The following is a 12,979-nucleotide window of genomic DNA, read 5'->3' on the forward strand; positions in this document are numbered from 1 at the left end:
CAACCTATGGTTCCCCCCTGCTGGAGCGGTCTGGACCAGAACTTTCTGCAGGCACGCAGGTGAAGGATTTATACGACTGGTCATCAAACTTTTTTACTCGACAGGCTATGCTGACACTGTGGGGAGGCGCCTCGGGCCACATATTTACTGATTTTGTTATTAATTGGTAACCTACATAAATTAGTATCTCGTGGGCCTCCAATAGCAAGGTCGCGATATGTTGGCTCAAAGTGCAGATCATTAACAGCCGGCAACATTCGAAAGAATTCGTGTTAACGGTTTTATTTCAAATTTCTATCACCCTCAGCTATCCCAAAGCTGTGGCGCTATAATTGCCTGACGAAGTGTTGTTGCGTTGTCTGTATGATTAATCAATATATATTATACTCTAAAGAGCCAAAGAAACTGGTACACCTGTCTAATATCGTGTAGAGCCCCCGCGAGCGCTCAGAAGTGTCGCAACACGACGTGGCATGGACTCGACTGACATCTGAAGTAGTGCTGGAGGGAACTGACACCATGAATCCTGCAGGGCTGTCCATTAATCTGTAAGAGGACGAGGGGGTGGAGATCTCTTCTGAACAGCACGTTGCAAGGCGTCCCAGATATCCTCAATAGTGTTCTTGTCTGGGGAGTGTGATGTCCAGCCGAAGTGTTTAAACTCAGAAGAGTGTTCCTGGAGCCACTCTGTAGCAATTCTGGACGTGTGAGGTGTTGCGTTTTCCTGCTGGAATTGCCCAAGTCCGTCGGAATGCACAATGGACAGGAATGGATGCAGGTAATCAAACAGGATACTTACGTACGCGTCATCTGTCAGAGTCGTATCTAGACGTGTCAGGGGTCCCATGTCACTCCAACTTCACACGTCCCACACCATTACAGAGCCTCCACCAGCTTGAACAGTCCTCTGCTGGTTCATTCATGAATTCATGAGATTGTCTCCATACCCGTACACGTCAATCCGCTCGATAGAATTTGAAACGAGACTCGTCCGACCAGGACCAGTCATCAACAGCCCAATGTCGGTGTTGACAGGCCCAGGCGAGACGTAAAACTTTTGTGTCGTGCAGTCATTAAAGATACACGAGTGGGCCTTCGGCTCCGAAAGCCCATATCGATGATGTTTCGTTGAAAGGTTCGCACGCTGACACTTATTAATGGTCCAGCTCTGAAAGCTGCAGCAACTTGTGGAAGCGTTGCACTTCTGTCACTGTGAACGATTCTCTTCAGTCATCGTTGGTCCCGTTCTTGCAGGACCTTTTCCGACAGCAACGATGTGGGATATGTGACGATTTATCCTATTCCTGCTATTCACAGTACACTCATGAAACGGTCGTACGGGAAAATTCCCACTACATCGCTACCTCGGAGATGCTGTGTCCTATCGCTTGTGCGCCGATTATAACAACACATTCAAACTCACTTAAATCTTGATAACCTGACATTGTAGTAGCAGTAACCTATCCAACACCTGCGCGGTTGCCGACCACAGCGCCTTATTCTGCCTGTTTATCTATCTCTGTATTTGAATACGCGTGCCTATGCCGGTATCTTTGGCGCGTCAGTGTAAAAGTAAGTGTACAATGAACGTGTCGCCAAAACTCAGAAACGAGTCCTGGTAAGATCAAGGGAGTTATATGGTTTCTTTGCCATCTATGCGACATCCATGAAGGTTTCCGTTTTTACCTGAAGGGCGTGCTTTTGAAGATATGAGGACTGGGGAGTTTCGCCCACTAGAAATTTCTAGAACATCACAAAACATTCCAGAATATGCGAGAGTATTCGAGAGCATTTCATGTTTCAGAATATTTCCACGATGATCCGGGATGTTCTGGAATGTTCGGGAATTGGAATATTCGGGAAGATTCCAGAATGTTCTGGAATGTGCCAGATCATTGTGGAACATTCCAGAACACCCTCGAAGTTGTAGAATGTTCTGAAACATCGTGGAAAATTTGAAGCCTTTTTTGGATGTTCTGAAATTCGCCACTTGTGGGTTCGAATGTCAGTTTCTCATCAGTGGCGGGGGGAGAAACCGAAAAACTAGTGCAGTAAGTGACTAAAGACAAACAGTAAAGTGGAACAAGAATGATCGTCAAACAGCTATCGAATAACATCATCGAAGCCGAACTTATGATGGAAGACACACACTATTTATCCCCAGAATACCGCTGATCTCTTCTGAATCGCCATTCCAATTTAAAATACTGCAATTTCCAATCAAATATCTTACAGAATGAGATTTTCACTCTGCAGCGGAGTGTGCGCTGATACGAAACTTCCTGGCAGATTAAAACTTTGTCCCAGGCCGAGATTCGAAGTCGGGACCTTTGCCTTGCCAGGGCAAGTGCTCTACCTACTGAGCTACCCAAGCACGACTCACGGCCTGTCCTCACAGCTGTACTTCTGCCAGTATCTCGTCTCATTCTGGAAACATCATCCCCCCCCCCCCCCCCCCCCCCCGCTGTGGATAAGCCAAGTCTCCGCAATAACCTTTCTTTCAGGAGTGCTAGTTCTGCAAGGTTCGCAGGAGAGCTTCTGTAAAGTTTGGAGCGCAGGAGACGAGATTCTGACAGAAGTAGAGCTGTGAGGAGGGGGCGTGAGTCGTGCTTGGGTAGCTCAGATGGTGCCGGCCAGAGTGGCCGAGCGGTTCTAGGCGCTACAGTCTGGAACCGCGCGACCGCTACGGTCGCAGGTTCGAATCCTGCATCGGGCATGGATGTTTGTGATGTCCTTAGGTTAGTTAGATTTAAGCCGGCACTGTAGCTCAGCGTGCTCGGTCAGAGGGTTAGCTACCTTCTGTAATAAAAAAACTGAGTGAACGGATCAACAAAGAACCTGAACGGCTGCCATCGGACGTCCGCCACGAACAAATTCATCGACCAGTATAGAGCGCCGGCACGGTAGCCCAGCGTGTTCGGTCTGAGAGCGGGTTGGCCTCTGTAATAAAAAAACAGAGTGAAGCGATCAACAAACGAACTTGACCGGATTTCATGTGACGTCTGCAACGAACAAACCCAACGAACAACAAGTAACAAAATGGTAGAGCACTTGCCCGCGAAAGGAAAAGGTTCCGAGTTCGAGTCTCGGTGCGGCACACAGTTTTAATCCGCCAGGAAGTTTCAAATATCTTACAGTTTTACAATTAATAAAGCGCAATGGCAAACTTTAAAATATTGCCTCATCAATCTCAAAGACTCCTGCTTCTTTCATGGTAGCTTGCTCTCAGTAGGAAATTCGGAAAATTGTTACATGTACACCCAGGATAACAAAATGAAAAATGTTGTTTGTAAACAAGAATTGTAAATAGTAAGAATACGTTTTAATAAATTTTTTTACCTCGTATTCTTTAATAGGTATTGTAAGTAGTTTTTAGTTAGATGAATAAAGAGCAATAAAAATGAATTGTTTTCAGTAATTGTTCTTCCTCTTATACTTTAAAGTTTTATTCCAACTACCACACAATCTCATATCAACTCAATGAGCGAAGTCGGGCATCCCTGCTAACTGATTAATACGGCAATTGTAGTTATATTTAAATGCATTATGCAATATGAGACACGATCACAAATGTTTACTAAATATTTTGAATGTAATTCTTCTACTCGTGTTGCATTACAACAGCCGTAATGAACGGTTCTTTCTACAAACAGGCGTAAGATACCGCGTTTGAAGATGACTGTCTCTGTTATGCGCATTCACGCACCCATGTTACTTCTGTGTCAAAATTTATATCATAGCAAGCTTACCCCGTGTGTTGTCAGTACTGAAAGACTAACAATAAAATATTCTCCCTCTCACATCCCCTAACCCCCACGGCCTAGAGCATTTATATGGTGGCCGGTACGTACGGCACTGGACGGCGTCAATAGGACCAGATGCACCCTAGGTGGTCTCGTCAACTACTGCTGCCGAGTCCTCCACTGCTGACGCCGTCCCCATTACTGCTGTCATCTCTAGCTCCACAGTTTCCTCAACCGCCACCGCTCTCGACTTCACTACCAATTCCATTACCACATCTGCTTACTCACAACTGCAGTTATTCCCAAGATGCACACTGCAATATTTCTGGCTTTGGAGCCATCATATTCAGGTATAAGGAGCTCTTCTTAGAGCAGTTAAGAAGGCAGCAGTGGCAAGATGACGTAATGTGGTGTGAGTTGCCGATGGCAGATGGTTTGGTATCTTGAGAAAGACCGCCTACATTGCGCTCCTTCTCTGCGATCGTTTGCTGCGTTCGGAAATTGCACGCCAAAATGATAATCTTCTGTTATTAATACTAGATAAAGTAAACAGCGTATTCACATGCATTTCAAATTAAAGCATCTCTCAATAGCGTGTTACCATTCACTTACTTCACAAATACTAATAACCAGCAGAACAACAAGCAAGTGCTAAACGAAAAAGCAGAGGAAGTGTAAATAGGCTGTTTAGGTTTTTATGTTGGTAACGCCACGTAGCGCTCTGTATGAAAATCACTGACTGTGCTGTGTGCAGTCTGTGGCTGGTGGGCATTGTTGCAATATTCTCTATTGTAGTGTTGAGCAGTTGGATGTGAACAACGCGTAGCGTTGCGCAGTTGGAGGTGAGCCGCCAGCAGTGGTGGATGTGGAGGGAGAGATGCCAGAGTTTTGAGCGGACGATCTGGACGTGTGTCCGTCAGAAATTTGTTTAATTGGATGTCACAATATATATATATATATATATATATATATATATATATATATATATATATATAAAATGACTTTTGAACGCTGTTAAGGAAAATACATTGTTTGTTCTCTATCAAAATCTTTCTTTTGCTAACTATGCCTATCAGTATTTAGTGCCTTCAATAGTTAGAATCTTTTATTTAGCTGGCAGTATTGGCGCTCGCTGTATTGCAGTAGTTCGAGTAACGAAGATTTTTGTGAGGTAAGTGATTCATGAAAGGCATAGGTTATTGTTAGTCAGGGCCATTCTTTTGTAGGGATTATTGAAAGTCAGATTGCGTTGTGCTAAAAATTTATTTTGTATCAGTTTAGTGGTGATCAGAATAAATAAACAGAGAAATGTTTGAGTACGTTCAGTTTTGCTCAGGTGTTTGAAAATCAAATAACGTAAGAGGTTTACCAGCACAGTAATTCATAATTTTCCAAGGGGGACGTTTCAGAAGCACTTCAGAGATCTCCAGATCGCGCCTAAACTGGATGGTGGGCGAAGTGGCTCAAAATGGCTCTGAGCACTATGGGACTCAACATCTGTGGTCATCAGTCCCCTAGAACTTAGAACTACTTAAACCTAACTAACCTAAGGACATCACACACAGTCATGCCCGAGGCAGGATTCGAACCTGCGACCGTAGCAGTCGCGCGGTTCCAGACTGACGCGCCTAGAGCCGCACGGCCACACCGGCCGGCAGGCGAAGTGGTTCGGCTGTAAAATCAGAGCCGGTTCGGCAGCGCCGGCGGACAGACATGTTGTTTGCCGCGGTCGGTGTCAGTTAAGATTTTATTGGTTATCTGTAGTTTGCAAATGTCGTAGCTGGTTTGGCCGTCTCAGAGGACACACACACACATTGTCTGCCGCTGCCGGCATCAGGTTAAGACTTTATTACCAATCTAAGATTATTTGGACATGCAGTTGGGAATAGTGTGATTGTAATTACGGAAAGACGCAGTTCATTGTTTTGTTGAAGAATGGAAATTATTTGTGATTCTAAAGTGGAGAGCGTGTAGTTTCTGCTGTTCTGCCAGTAAAAACGAGTGGCATCCCACATAAACAAATTAATTGGAAATTTCATTATTCACATAATATCAATTCCTCGCTAAGAGTTTCTTACAGCCTCAAGATAACGGACTCAGACCTACGTGCTGCTTTCTGCGTAGGGGGGGCAACAACTGTAGAAGACTGCGGGTTGGTGAACATTTATTAAAACCTATGCATTCCACTCAAGGCGGTGGAAGCAAATAGGCACCTAAAGTGTACTGCAGTCTTAGTACAAATGAGGTCAGTGACACGTCATCTGTGGTAACACAGAGGACGTATGAAGGGAAGAAATTTTCCAGGGCAAGGGTTTGTAATACGCACGTACATATATATCACACTCTCGCTCCCTCTCACTTTTTCAATTTGCCGTAACATCATCACCAATACTACCCCCGTCACTGTTCTCAGCACCACGAATGGACATTCTGTCTCTGCCACGCCACACCCATATAGGCTGACAGCTTTCTTGTGGGGTATGCTCAAAATGTTCACTACATTTAGATCACTGCTACTGGGACCGTCAGGCGGTTTATCCGTCTTTACCTGGGAAAAGACGGGCACACTTGTTACGTAGAAGAGAACGCGGCGATGAACACTCCAAACATTGTCTATGCTTGGGCTCCTGTAGAGCACACATGCCAGAGCTCATTGTCTTCGTTATGGGCGTACCGTGAACAGGAGCTCTGAAAGTGATCCAATCTTCAAGGATATTTTACATCCAAACACTACGTTTCCAGAAAGGGTCCCTTATTAAAACTTTATCTCCTAAGCGCCCTCTACAGCCCCAGAAATCTGTAATAGCAACTGTGAAACGCCCTATAGATGAAGAGACTGGCACAGAACACACTGGCATGGAGAGCTGTATCAGATTAGTGTTCGAAACAAAATGAGTGTTACGCTGTGTTGGAAACAAATTTCATTTTTGTGTCATTGTAAGAATTGAAGTCTCTGTAGATGAGGTACAGATTTATGAGTAAACTGTTGCAAATTGTATCAATCGTTGGTTGACTTTCTTTAATTTTTCCCGAATCCACCGATATCAGTTTTCTCAACTAAAACTTTCGATACCGTTTGGTGTAATTTCGTGCGTATCTCAGTTTTCGCAGGGGAGCTCGTTGTATACACATGATTTTCAGTCATCAGCGTTCCTTTGTCTTAACCGAAACTTACTTGAACATTTTGTATACTATAAGAAGGCATAACTATGGTAACTCCGAAAACGTTATTAATGCAGGGATTCTTACATTCAGTTAAAACAGAATTGATTAAAATAATAATTATAAATATTAATATAATTAATAAATGTTAATATACCTTATAATTATCCAAAAATATTAATGCAAATTATCTTCTACAATAACGCATGAATTACTACTTTTTAATGTACCTAAAAATTATCATCAGTTTTTACATTTGAATATCGATGTAACATCTTTGAAGGCTATCTTTGTATCATTATTGTCTTTGGAAGTATGTTGGCGCCAAGTACGGTTGAGAGAGTTGTTCTGAGTTGTGGTTAAGTTACGGACGGTGTGTTGAACTTGTGAGCAGTGATTACTGTTGATGAAACTATTTCATGATTGTAGCAAGACCATAGGAGAAGAGTTGAGAACTTTATACATGTGACAGCAAAAACTGTAATAAAAGTGTGAAGTTCTAAGAAAAGTATTTCAGTCATTTCGTAGCAAACCTGGACATCTTTTTTGGACTATCTGAATGGAATTTAGCTGCCCCTGTACAATGACGCCGAAACAAGATAAGATGAAATAATATTTTTCTAATACGTTTGTTTGCGTGGCCATCTTCCGCAGCAGCTGTTAACATGTCACTGTAAGTTATCCGCCTTGAGTTGACTGCAATCTAATTAAAAACAACTACCCCAGACGCGTTTCGCTTTTATTTACAAAGCACCTTCCGTGGTTATTCTGTAACTTGGGTACATACGTAGGTACATTATTTGACTGTTATAGGTTAAAAACAGCGTTTTCTTTAGAAAGTTGGTCTGCAAGGTACTTACGGTGTTTCTTTCCATAATCTGCTCCTAGAGAGAAAGTTAGTAAATTGTCTTGTATGTAGGTAGAGACATGAGAGGAGTGAGATTGTTTCATTCTTTTTTTCTGCTCACTACCATCGCTACAGTTTGATATTCAAGTCATTACAATAAATCTGGTGTGCACTTAATACGTAATGCTGATAATCCGTCTTCGCAAGTCGTTAGGCTACTAATTATTGCTCGACAGTGCTGGTGGTGCTTTAGAAAGTGCAGGCGGAGTAGATGCGACTCACCCAGTGTCCTGGTGGTCTGCAGTCTTGAGCGCTGACGCCCGCCATTATCAGCAGCAGCTGCAGTGGCGGCAGAAGGCACAGCGGGCGCATCCTGCGTCGCTGCTGGAAGGGCCCCGTTTGACGGGAACTGTGCTGCCACTGGACCAGTCCTGCTGACAGCCACCGAACTCAGCAGGCTCTCTCTCTCTCTCTCTCTCTCTCTCTCTCTCTCTCTTTCTGTCCCACGGCGAGGACGCGGCGAACGGGCCTGCCAGCACAGTGGGCGTTACAGATTAGTGCCAAGCACCTAGCTGACTCATCTCTCATCTGCTCTACGCGCTGAGGGAATCTGGGACGCTCAACAGCCTCCGAGGCTCACAAAGCATGCCTCGTGAACTGCCGAAGGACGATCATGTTTTGTTACGTATCGTTTCTTTTATATCCTGCTTACGGGACTGTACCAACTGAACATATACATGGTGTACCAGGAGGAATGGTCGATATTCAGGTATATGAAAGGAACGATCATTTGAAACAAAACACTTCATATGGACATATGCCCTATTCTGAATTGTTCCAGAGTTATTCAGTACATTGTCGAGTTTGCATATGTGCATATGTACAACAGTCAATATACGTTACGATATACGTTTTATAAAGTATCAATTGAAAAAATACTTATATTTTACCCTCTCACCCCTAAGAAATGATCGTACACGTCACATTACAGCTCTTGTACTGTTTATAATAAATGTTCGAATAACCAAGCGAGGTGGCGCAGTGGTTAGCACACTGGACTCACATTCGGAAGGACGACGGTTCAAACTCGCGTTCCGCCATCCTGATTTAGGTTTTCTGTGATTTCCCTAAACCGCTTCAGGTAAATGCCGGAATGGTTGCTGTGAAAGGACTTCCTTCCACATCCTTCCCTAATTTGATGGGACCGATGACCTCGCTGTTTGGTCCCCTCCTCCCCCCCCCCCCCTCACCCCGAATCAACCAACCAACCTTGATGTCCGCGAAATGCACGCTAATGTTGGGATATCCCACTTCAACTTCAGTGCAATTGTGCACTCTTGGGAGAAGATTTTGCATTGATTGTCTGAGTGCTTGTACAAGTTTCCTGATGAGCAGCAGCGTAATGATGCGACCAAACGTTTCGTCTCGCGTATTCACCTTTCGTTTGTACACCTTAGTCATCATCCAACCCCATAAACAAAAATCTAATTCTTCTACGACGACCAATCCAGCTGTTAGGATAAGTGCGATTAAAATCTTCCCTCACACGGCTGGTGAAATGTGGACGGATTCTGTCATTCTAGAAGTACACTGCAGTCCACATGGGCCCGGGAACGTCCTCAAAGTGTTCAACAAACCAGTTTTCCAAGAAATGCAAGTAATTTAGCCCCGACATTTGCTGTTTTAAAATGGCTGTACCTATCAACATGATACCGACCATGCCGCACCAAACACCGATCGAAAAACGAACTTGCAAACAGGTTTCAACTGTAGCATGTGGATTTTCCTGCTACCGTAAATGATTTTTTTTTTAATAAAACGCAAAGAGGCTGGGTGTGTGAGACACATACGTCCGTGCAACTGGCCCAAAAACAAATGTACATCAAGTGATTTCTGTCTCGGAAAACAGTCGAAATAGGGCATATGTCCATATGAAGTTTATTGCTTCAAATGACCATTCCTGTGATATCCCTGGGTATTGACTATTCCTCCTGGGACATCCTGTATAGATAATATACCAACCTTACTCACTCGACATGACAGGAATTTCTTACCTTGGACATGCAACGCACAACAGGTAACGAAAGGCTGCACTTCTAACAGGATAGTGCTGTAACAAGGATTTCATTAACTCATGCATGACAGCAGAGAAGCTAGTAAAACTCATTACAAAATATTATTTCGTCTTGATCACAGGAACAGTTTATTGATTATCAGTTTCGACTCTCACAGACTCATCTTCATAACAAAAATGTCGTAAAATGCAAAGTTCGACCCACCGTTTACTACTGTTTGAGGTACAGGGTGACGACGATTGAACTATATGAAATAAAATCGTCATAACTTCTGAACGGTTAGCGTTAGGATGTTCAAAGTGCACGGTTGGCCGCAGAACATGATGGAAATTAGTATGCGTGTTGTTGTTTGGTCTAGCGACGAAGCCCACTTTCATTTGGATGGGTTCGTCAATAAGCGAAACTGGCGCATTTGGTGCACTGAGAATCCGCATTTCGCGATCGAGAAGTCTCTTCACCATCAACGAGTGACTGTGGCGTGCAATGTTCAGCCACGGAATAACCGGTGCGATATTCCTTGATGGCACGGTGACTACCGAACCGTACGTGAAGGTTTTGGAAGATGATTTCATCCCTATTATCCAAAATGATCCTGATTTCAATATGATGCGTTTCATGCGCGGCGGAGCTCGACCCCATCGAGGCAGAAAATTATTTTTTTTCCTGGAAGAGCACTTTGGGGATTGTGTTCTGGCTCTGGGGTACCCAGAGGCCACTGGCACGGGCCTCAATTGGCCGCCACATTGTCCGGATCTGAACACATGCGACTCATTTTTGTGGGGCTATATTAAATACAAGATGTATGTATAGCAATAACCCCAAAACCATTGCTGAGCTGAAAACAGCCATTTAGGAGATCATCGGCAGCATCGATATTCCGACACTTCAGCGGGTCATGCAGAATTTCGCCATTCGTCTGCGTCACATCATTACCAAGGATGGCAAGCATACCGAGCATGTCATATCCTAAACCTGAATATCTGTACCGACGTTTAAATGTTGAATATAGTGTGTGCAACTAATATACGTTTTTTTTCATTTAGTTTAATAATTGTCACCCTGTACGTATAAATACTACAGCAGTTTCACCTGTCACGAAGTCATCTCCAGGTATAAAAGTTCACTGCAATGTGCAGTTCGTTCTCCACCTTAGTACCGTATCTTTTTCCTAGGCTTTTCTCGCGTCTTCACAAGGTCGGCGTGTTATTCCTGATCTGGCAATGTTATTGGTGGTAGGTGGTCAAAAGTGGTGCGTTTGTTTAGAGTGCTAACAGTGGATACAGTAGAAAATTAGGAACGTTTTATCGTCAAAGCACATAAATGGAACATTCCAATTTATTAACTAAAACAGACGTAACTTAAAATTCTCTGAAAAGATTCTTCAAAATGGGCATAATACGCTTAGCATGATTGACTACAGTGACACAAATAGAAATATTGCGCTGTTTTTTTTGTGACTTCAATACAAAAGAATGGCACAACTCAGAACAACAGTACAACACTGTTTTGAGTTTCTTAACAATGATCCGTTCGCTGTGGAATTCACAACTCAACTAACAATGTAGCGCTCTTGAGTATGTTCCCACTCCAAACAGTTAAGTGATACATCTGTTCTCTAACGGTCATATTATTAATTATAGCAACACACATTTGATGATTGATCAGGTATTGTTTTTTCAACCCTGTCACATTAAAAACTCAAAAATTAAGACTTGTGAGTTGTGACGGTTTTGTGGCAAGAGTGCGATATAGAGACTATTCCTGTTTTACTCACTTTTTACGGTAAGAATTTCTTACCGCAGAAAGGCATTGGAAAACAGATAAGGAAATTCTAGGAGTGACGTCATATAAACACCTTAAGAAAATGCTGCATACCGTGCAGTATCCTGCAACGGCAGGGATTGTCACTTCCTCATGCTTGCTAGAGGAACAGCAAGAAGAATTTATTACAGAACAATAGTACATCTTCATCAGAAAGCAATTGTATTGGCTACCAGTTTCGAGATGAAAAAAAATTCACTGCCGAATGCATTTTGTTCCAGACGTTAGTAATGTTTGTCATACGTAGAAATACTGTACGGGTTTCGACTATCGTGGAGCAATCTACAGGCCAAGAACGTCACTGCATAATTCAGCCGTTCCAGAGCTTGCTACCGTTTGACACACGAAGAAATACTGTAACAGCTTCGTGTCTCGCAGAGTGATTTTCAGATTTGAAAGGTCACTGCAAAACGCAGTTCATTCCAGAATTTAATACTGTTTGACACATAAATACTATACCCATTTCGACTGTCACAAATTCAAATGGCTGTGAGCACTATGGGACTTAACATCTGTGGTCATCAGTCCCCTAGAACTTAGAACTAATTAAACCTAACTAACCTAAGGACATCACACACATCCATGCCCGAGGCAGGATTCGAGCCTGCGACCGTAGCGGTCACGCGGTTCCAGACTGAAGCACATAGAACCGCACGGCCACACCGGCCGGCTGTCACAAATTCATATTAAGGCCAAAAGGTTACTATAAATTCAGTTCAGTCCAGAGCTTACTTCTGTACGACATACATAAAATGAAGCATAGTGTTTGACATACATACAAATATGCATAGTAAAAATGGTTCAAATGGCTCTGAGAACTATGGGACTTAACATCTGAGGTCATCAGTCCTCTAGAACTCAGAACTATTTAAACCTAACTAACCTAAGGACATCACACACATCCATGTCCTAGGCAGAATTCGAACCTGCGGCCGTAGCGGTCGCAGGGTTTCAGACTGAAGCGCCTAGAACCGCTCGGTCACAGCGGCCGGCTATGCGTAGTACTACAAGTATTGTACAGTGTGAATCATGTAAAGCAACTCAGAAAGTTTTGTGTAGATTTTTTTCAAACGATTACGTCTGTTCTGTTTCAGGTGAAAATAATTACCAGAAAGGACTTCACCTCAAGTGAGAAGCCCAATGTAGGGTGCGGTATGGGGAAACGAAATCATTCATTGCTGTACGAAGAAATTTCCGAAGTGAATTCCAGAGTGAGTCACCAAACGTTAAGGCGATTGTGGCTCGGTATGACAAGTTGTTAGCTACTGGTAGTGTAAACAGACAGACAGGTTCCGGCAGAAAACGCACCTCTCAAGAAAACAGGAGATCAG

The 12,979-nt window shown here is 43.3% G+C and overlaps 1 protein-coding gene across 1 annotated transcript in view; it reads right to left on the reverse strand.

Moving 5' to 3' along the window:
• LOC124798723 overlaps positions 1-12,979 on the reverse strand; it is a 198,071-nt gene that overhangs the window by 40,217 nt on the left and 144,875 nt on the right. Inside the window, exon 4 of the mRNA XM_047262247.1 lies at positions 8,035-8,186. Coding sequence (XP_047118203.1) covers positions 8,035-8,186 — 152 coding nt within the window. The remainder of the gene's footprint in view (positions 1-8,034; positions 8,187-12,979) is intronic.

Source organism: Schistocerca piceifrons, chromosome 5, assembly GCF_021461385.2.
Source record: "Schistocerca piceifrons isolate TAMUIC-IGC-003096 chromosome 5, iqSchPice1.1, whole genome shotgun sequence".
Lineage (NCBI taxonomy): Eukaryota > Metazoa > Arthropoda > Insecta > Orthoptera > Acrididae > Schistocerca > Schistocerca piceifrons.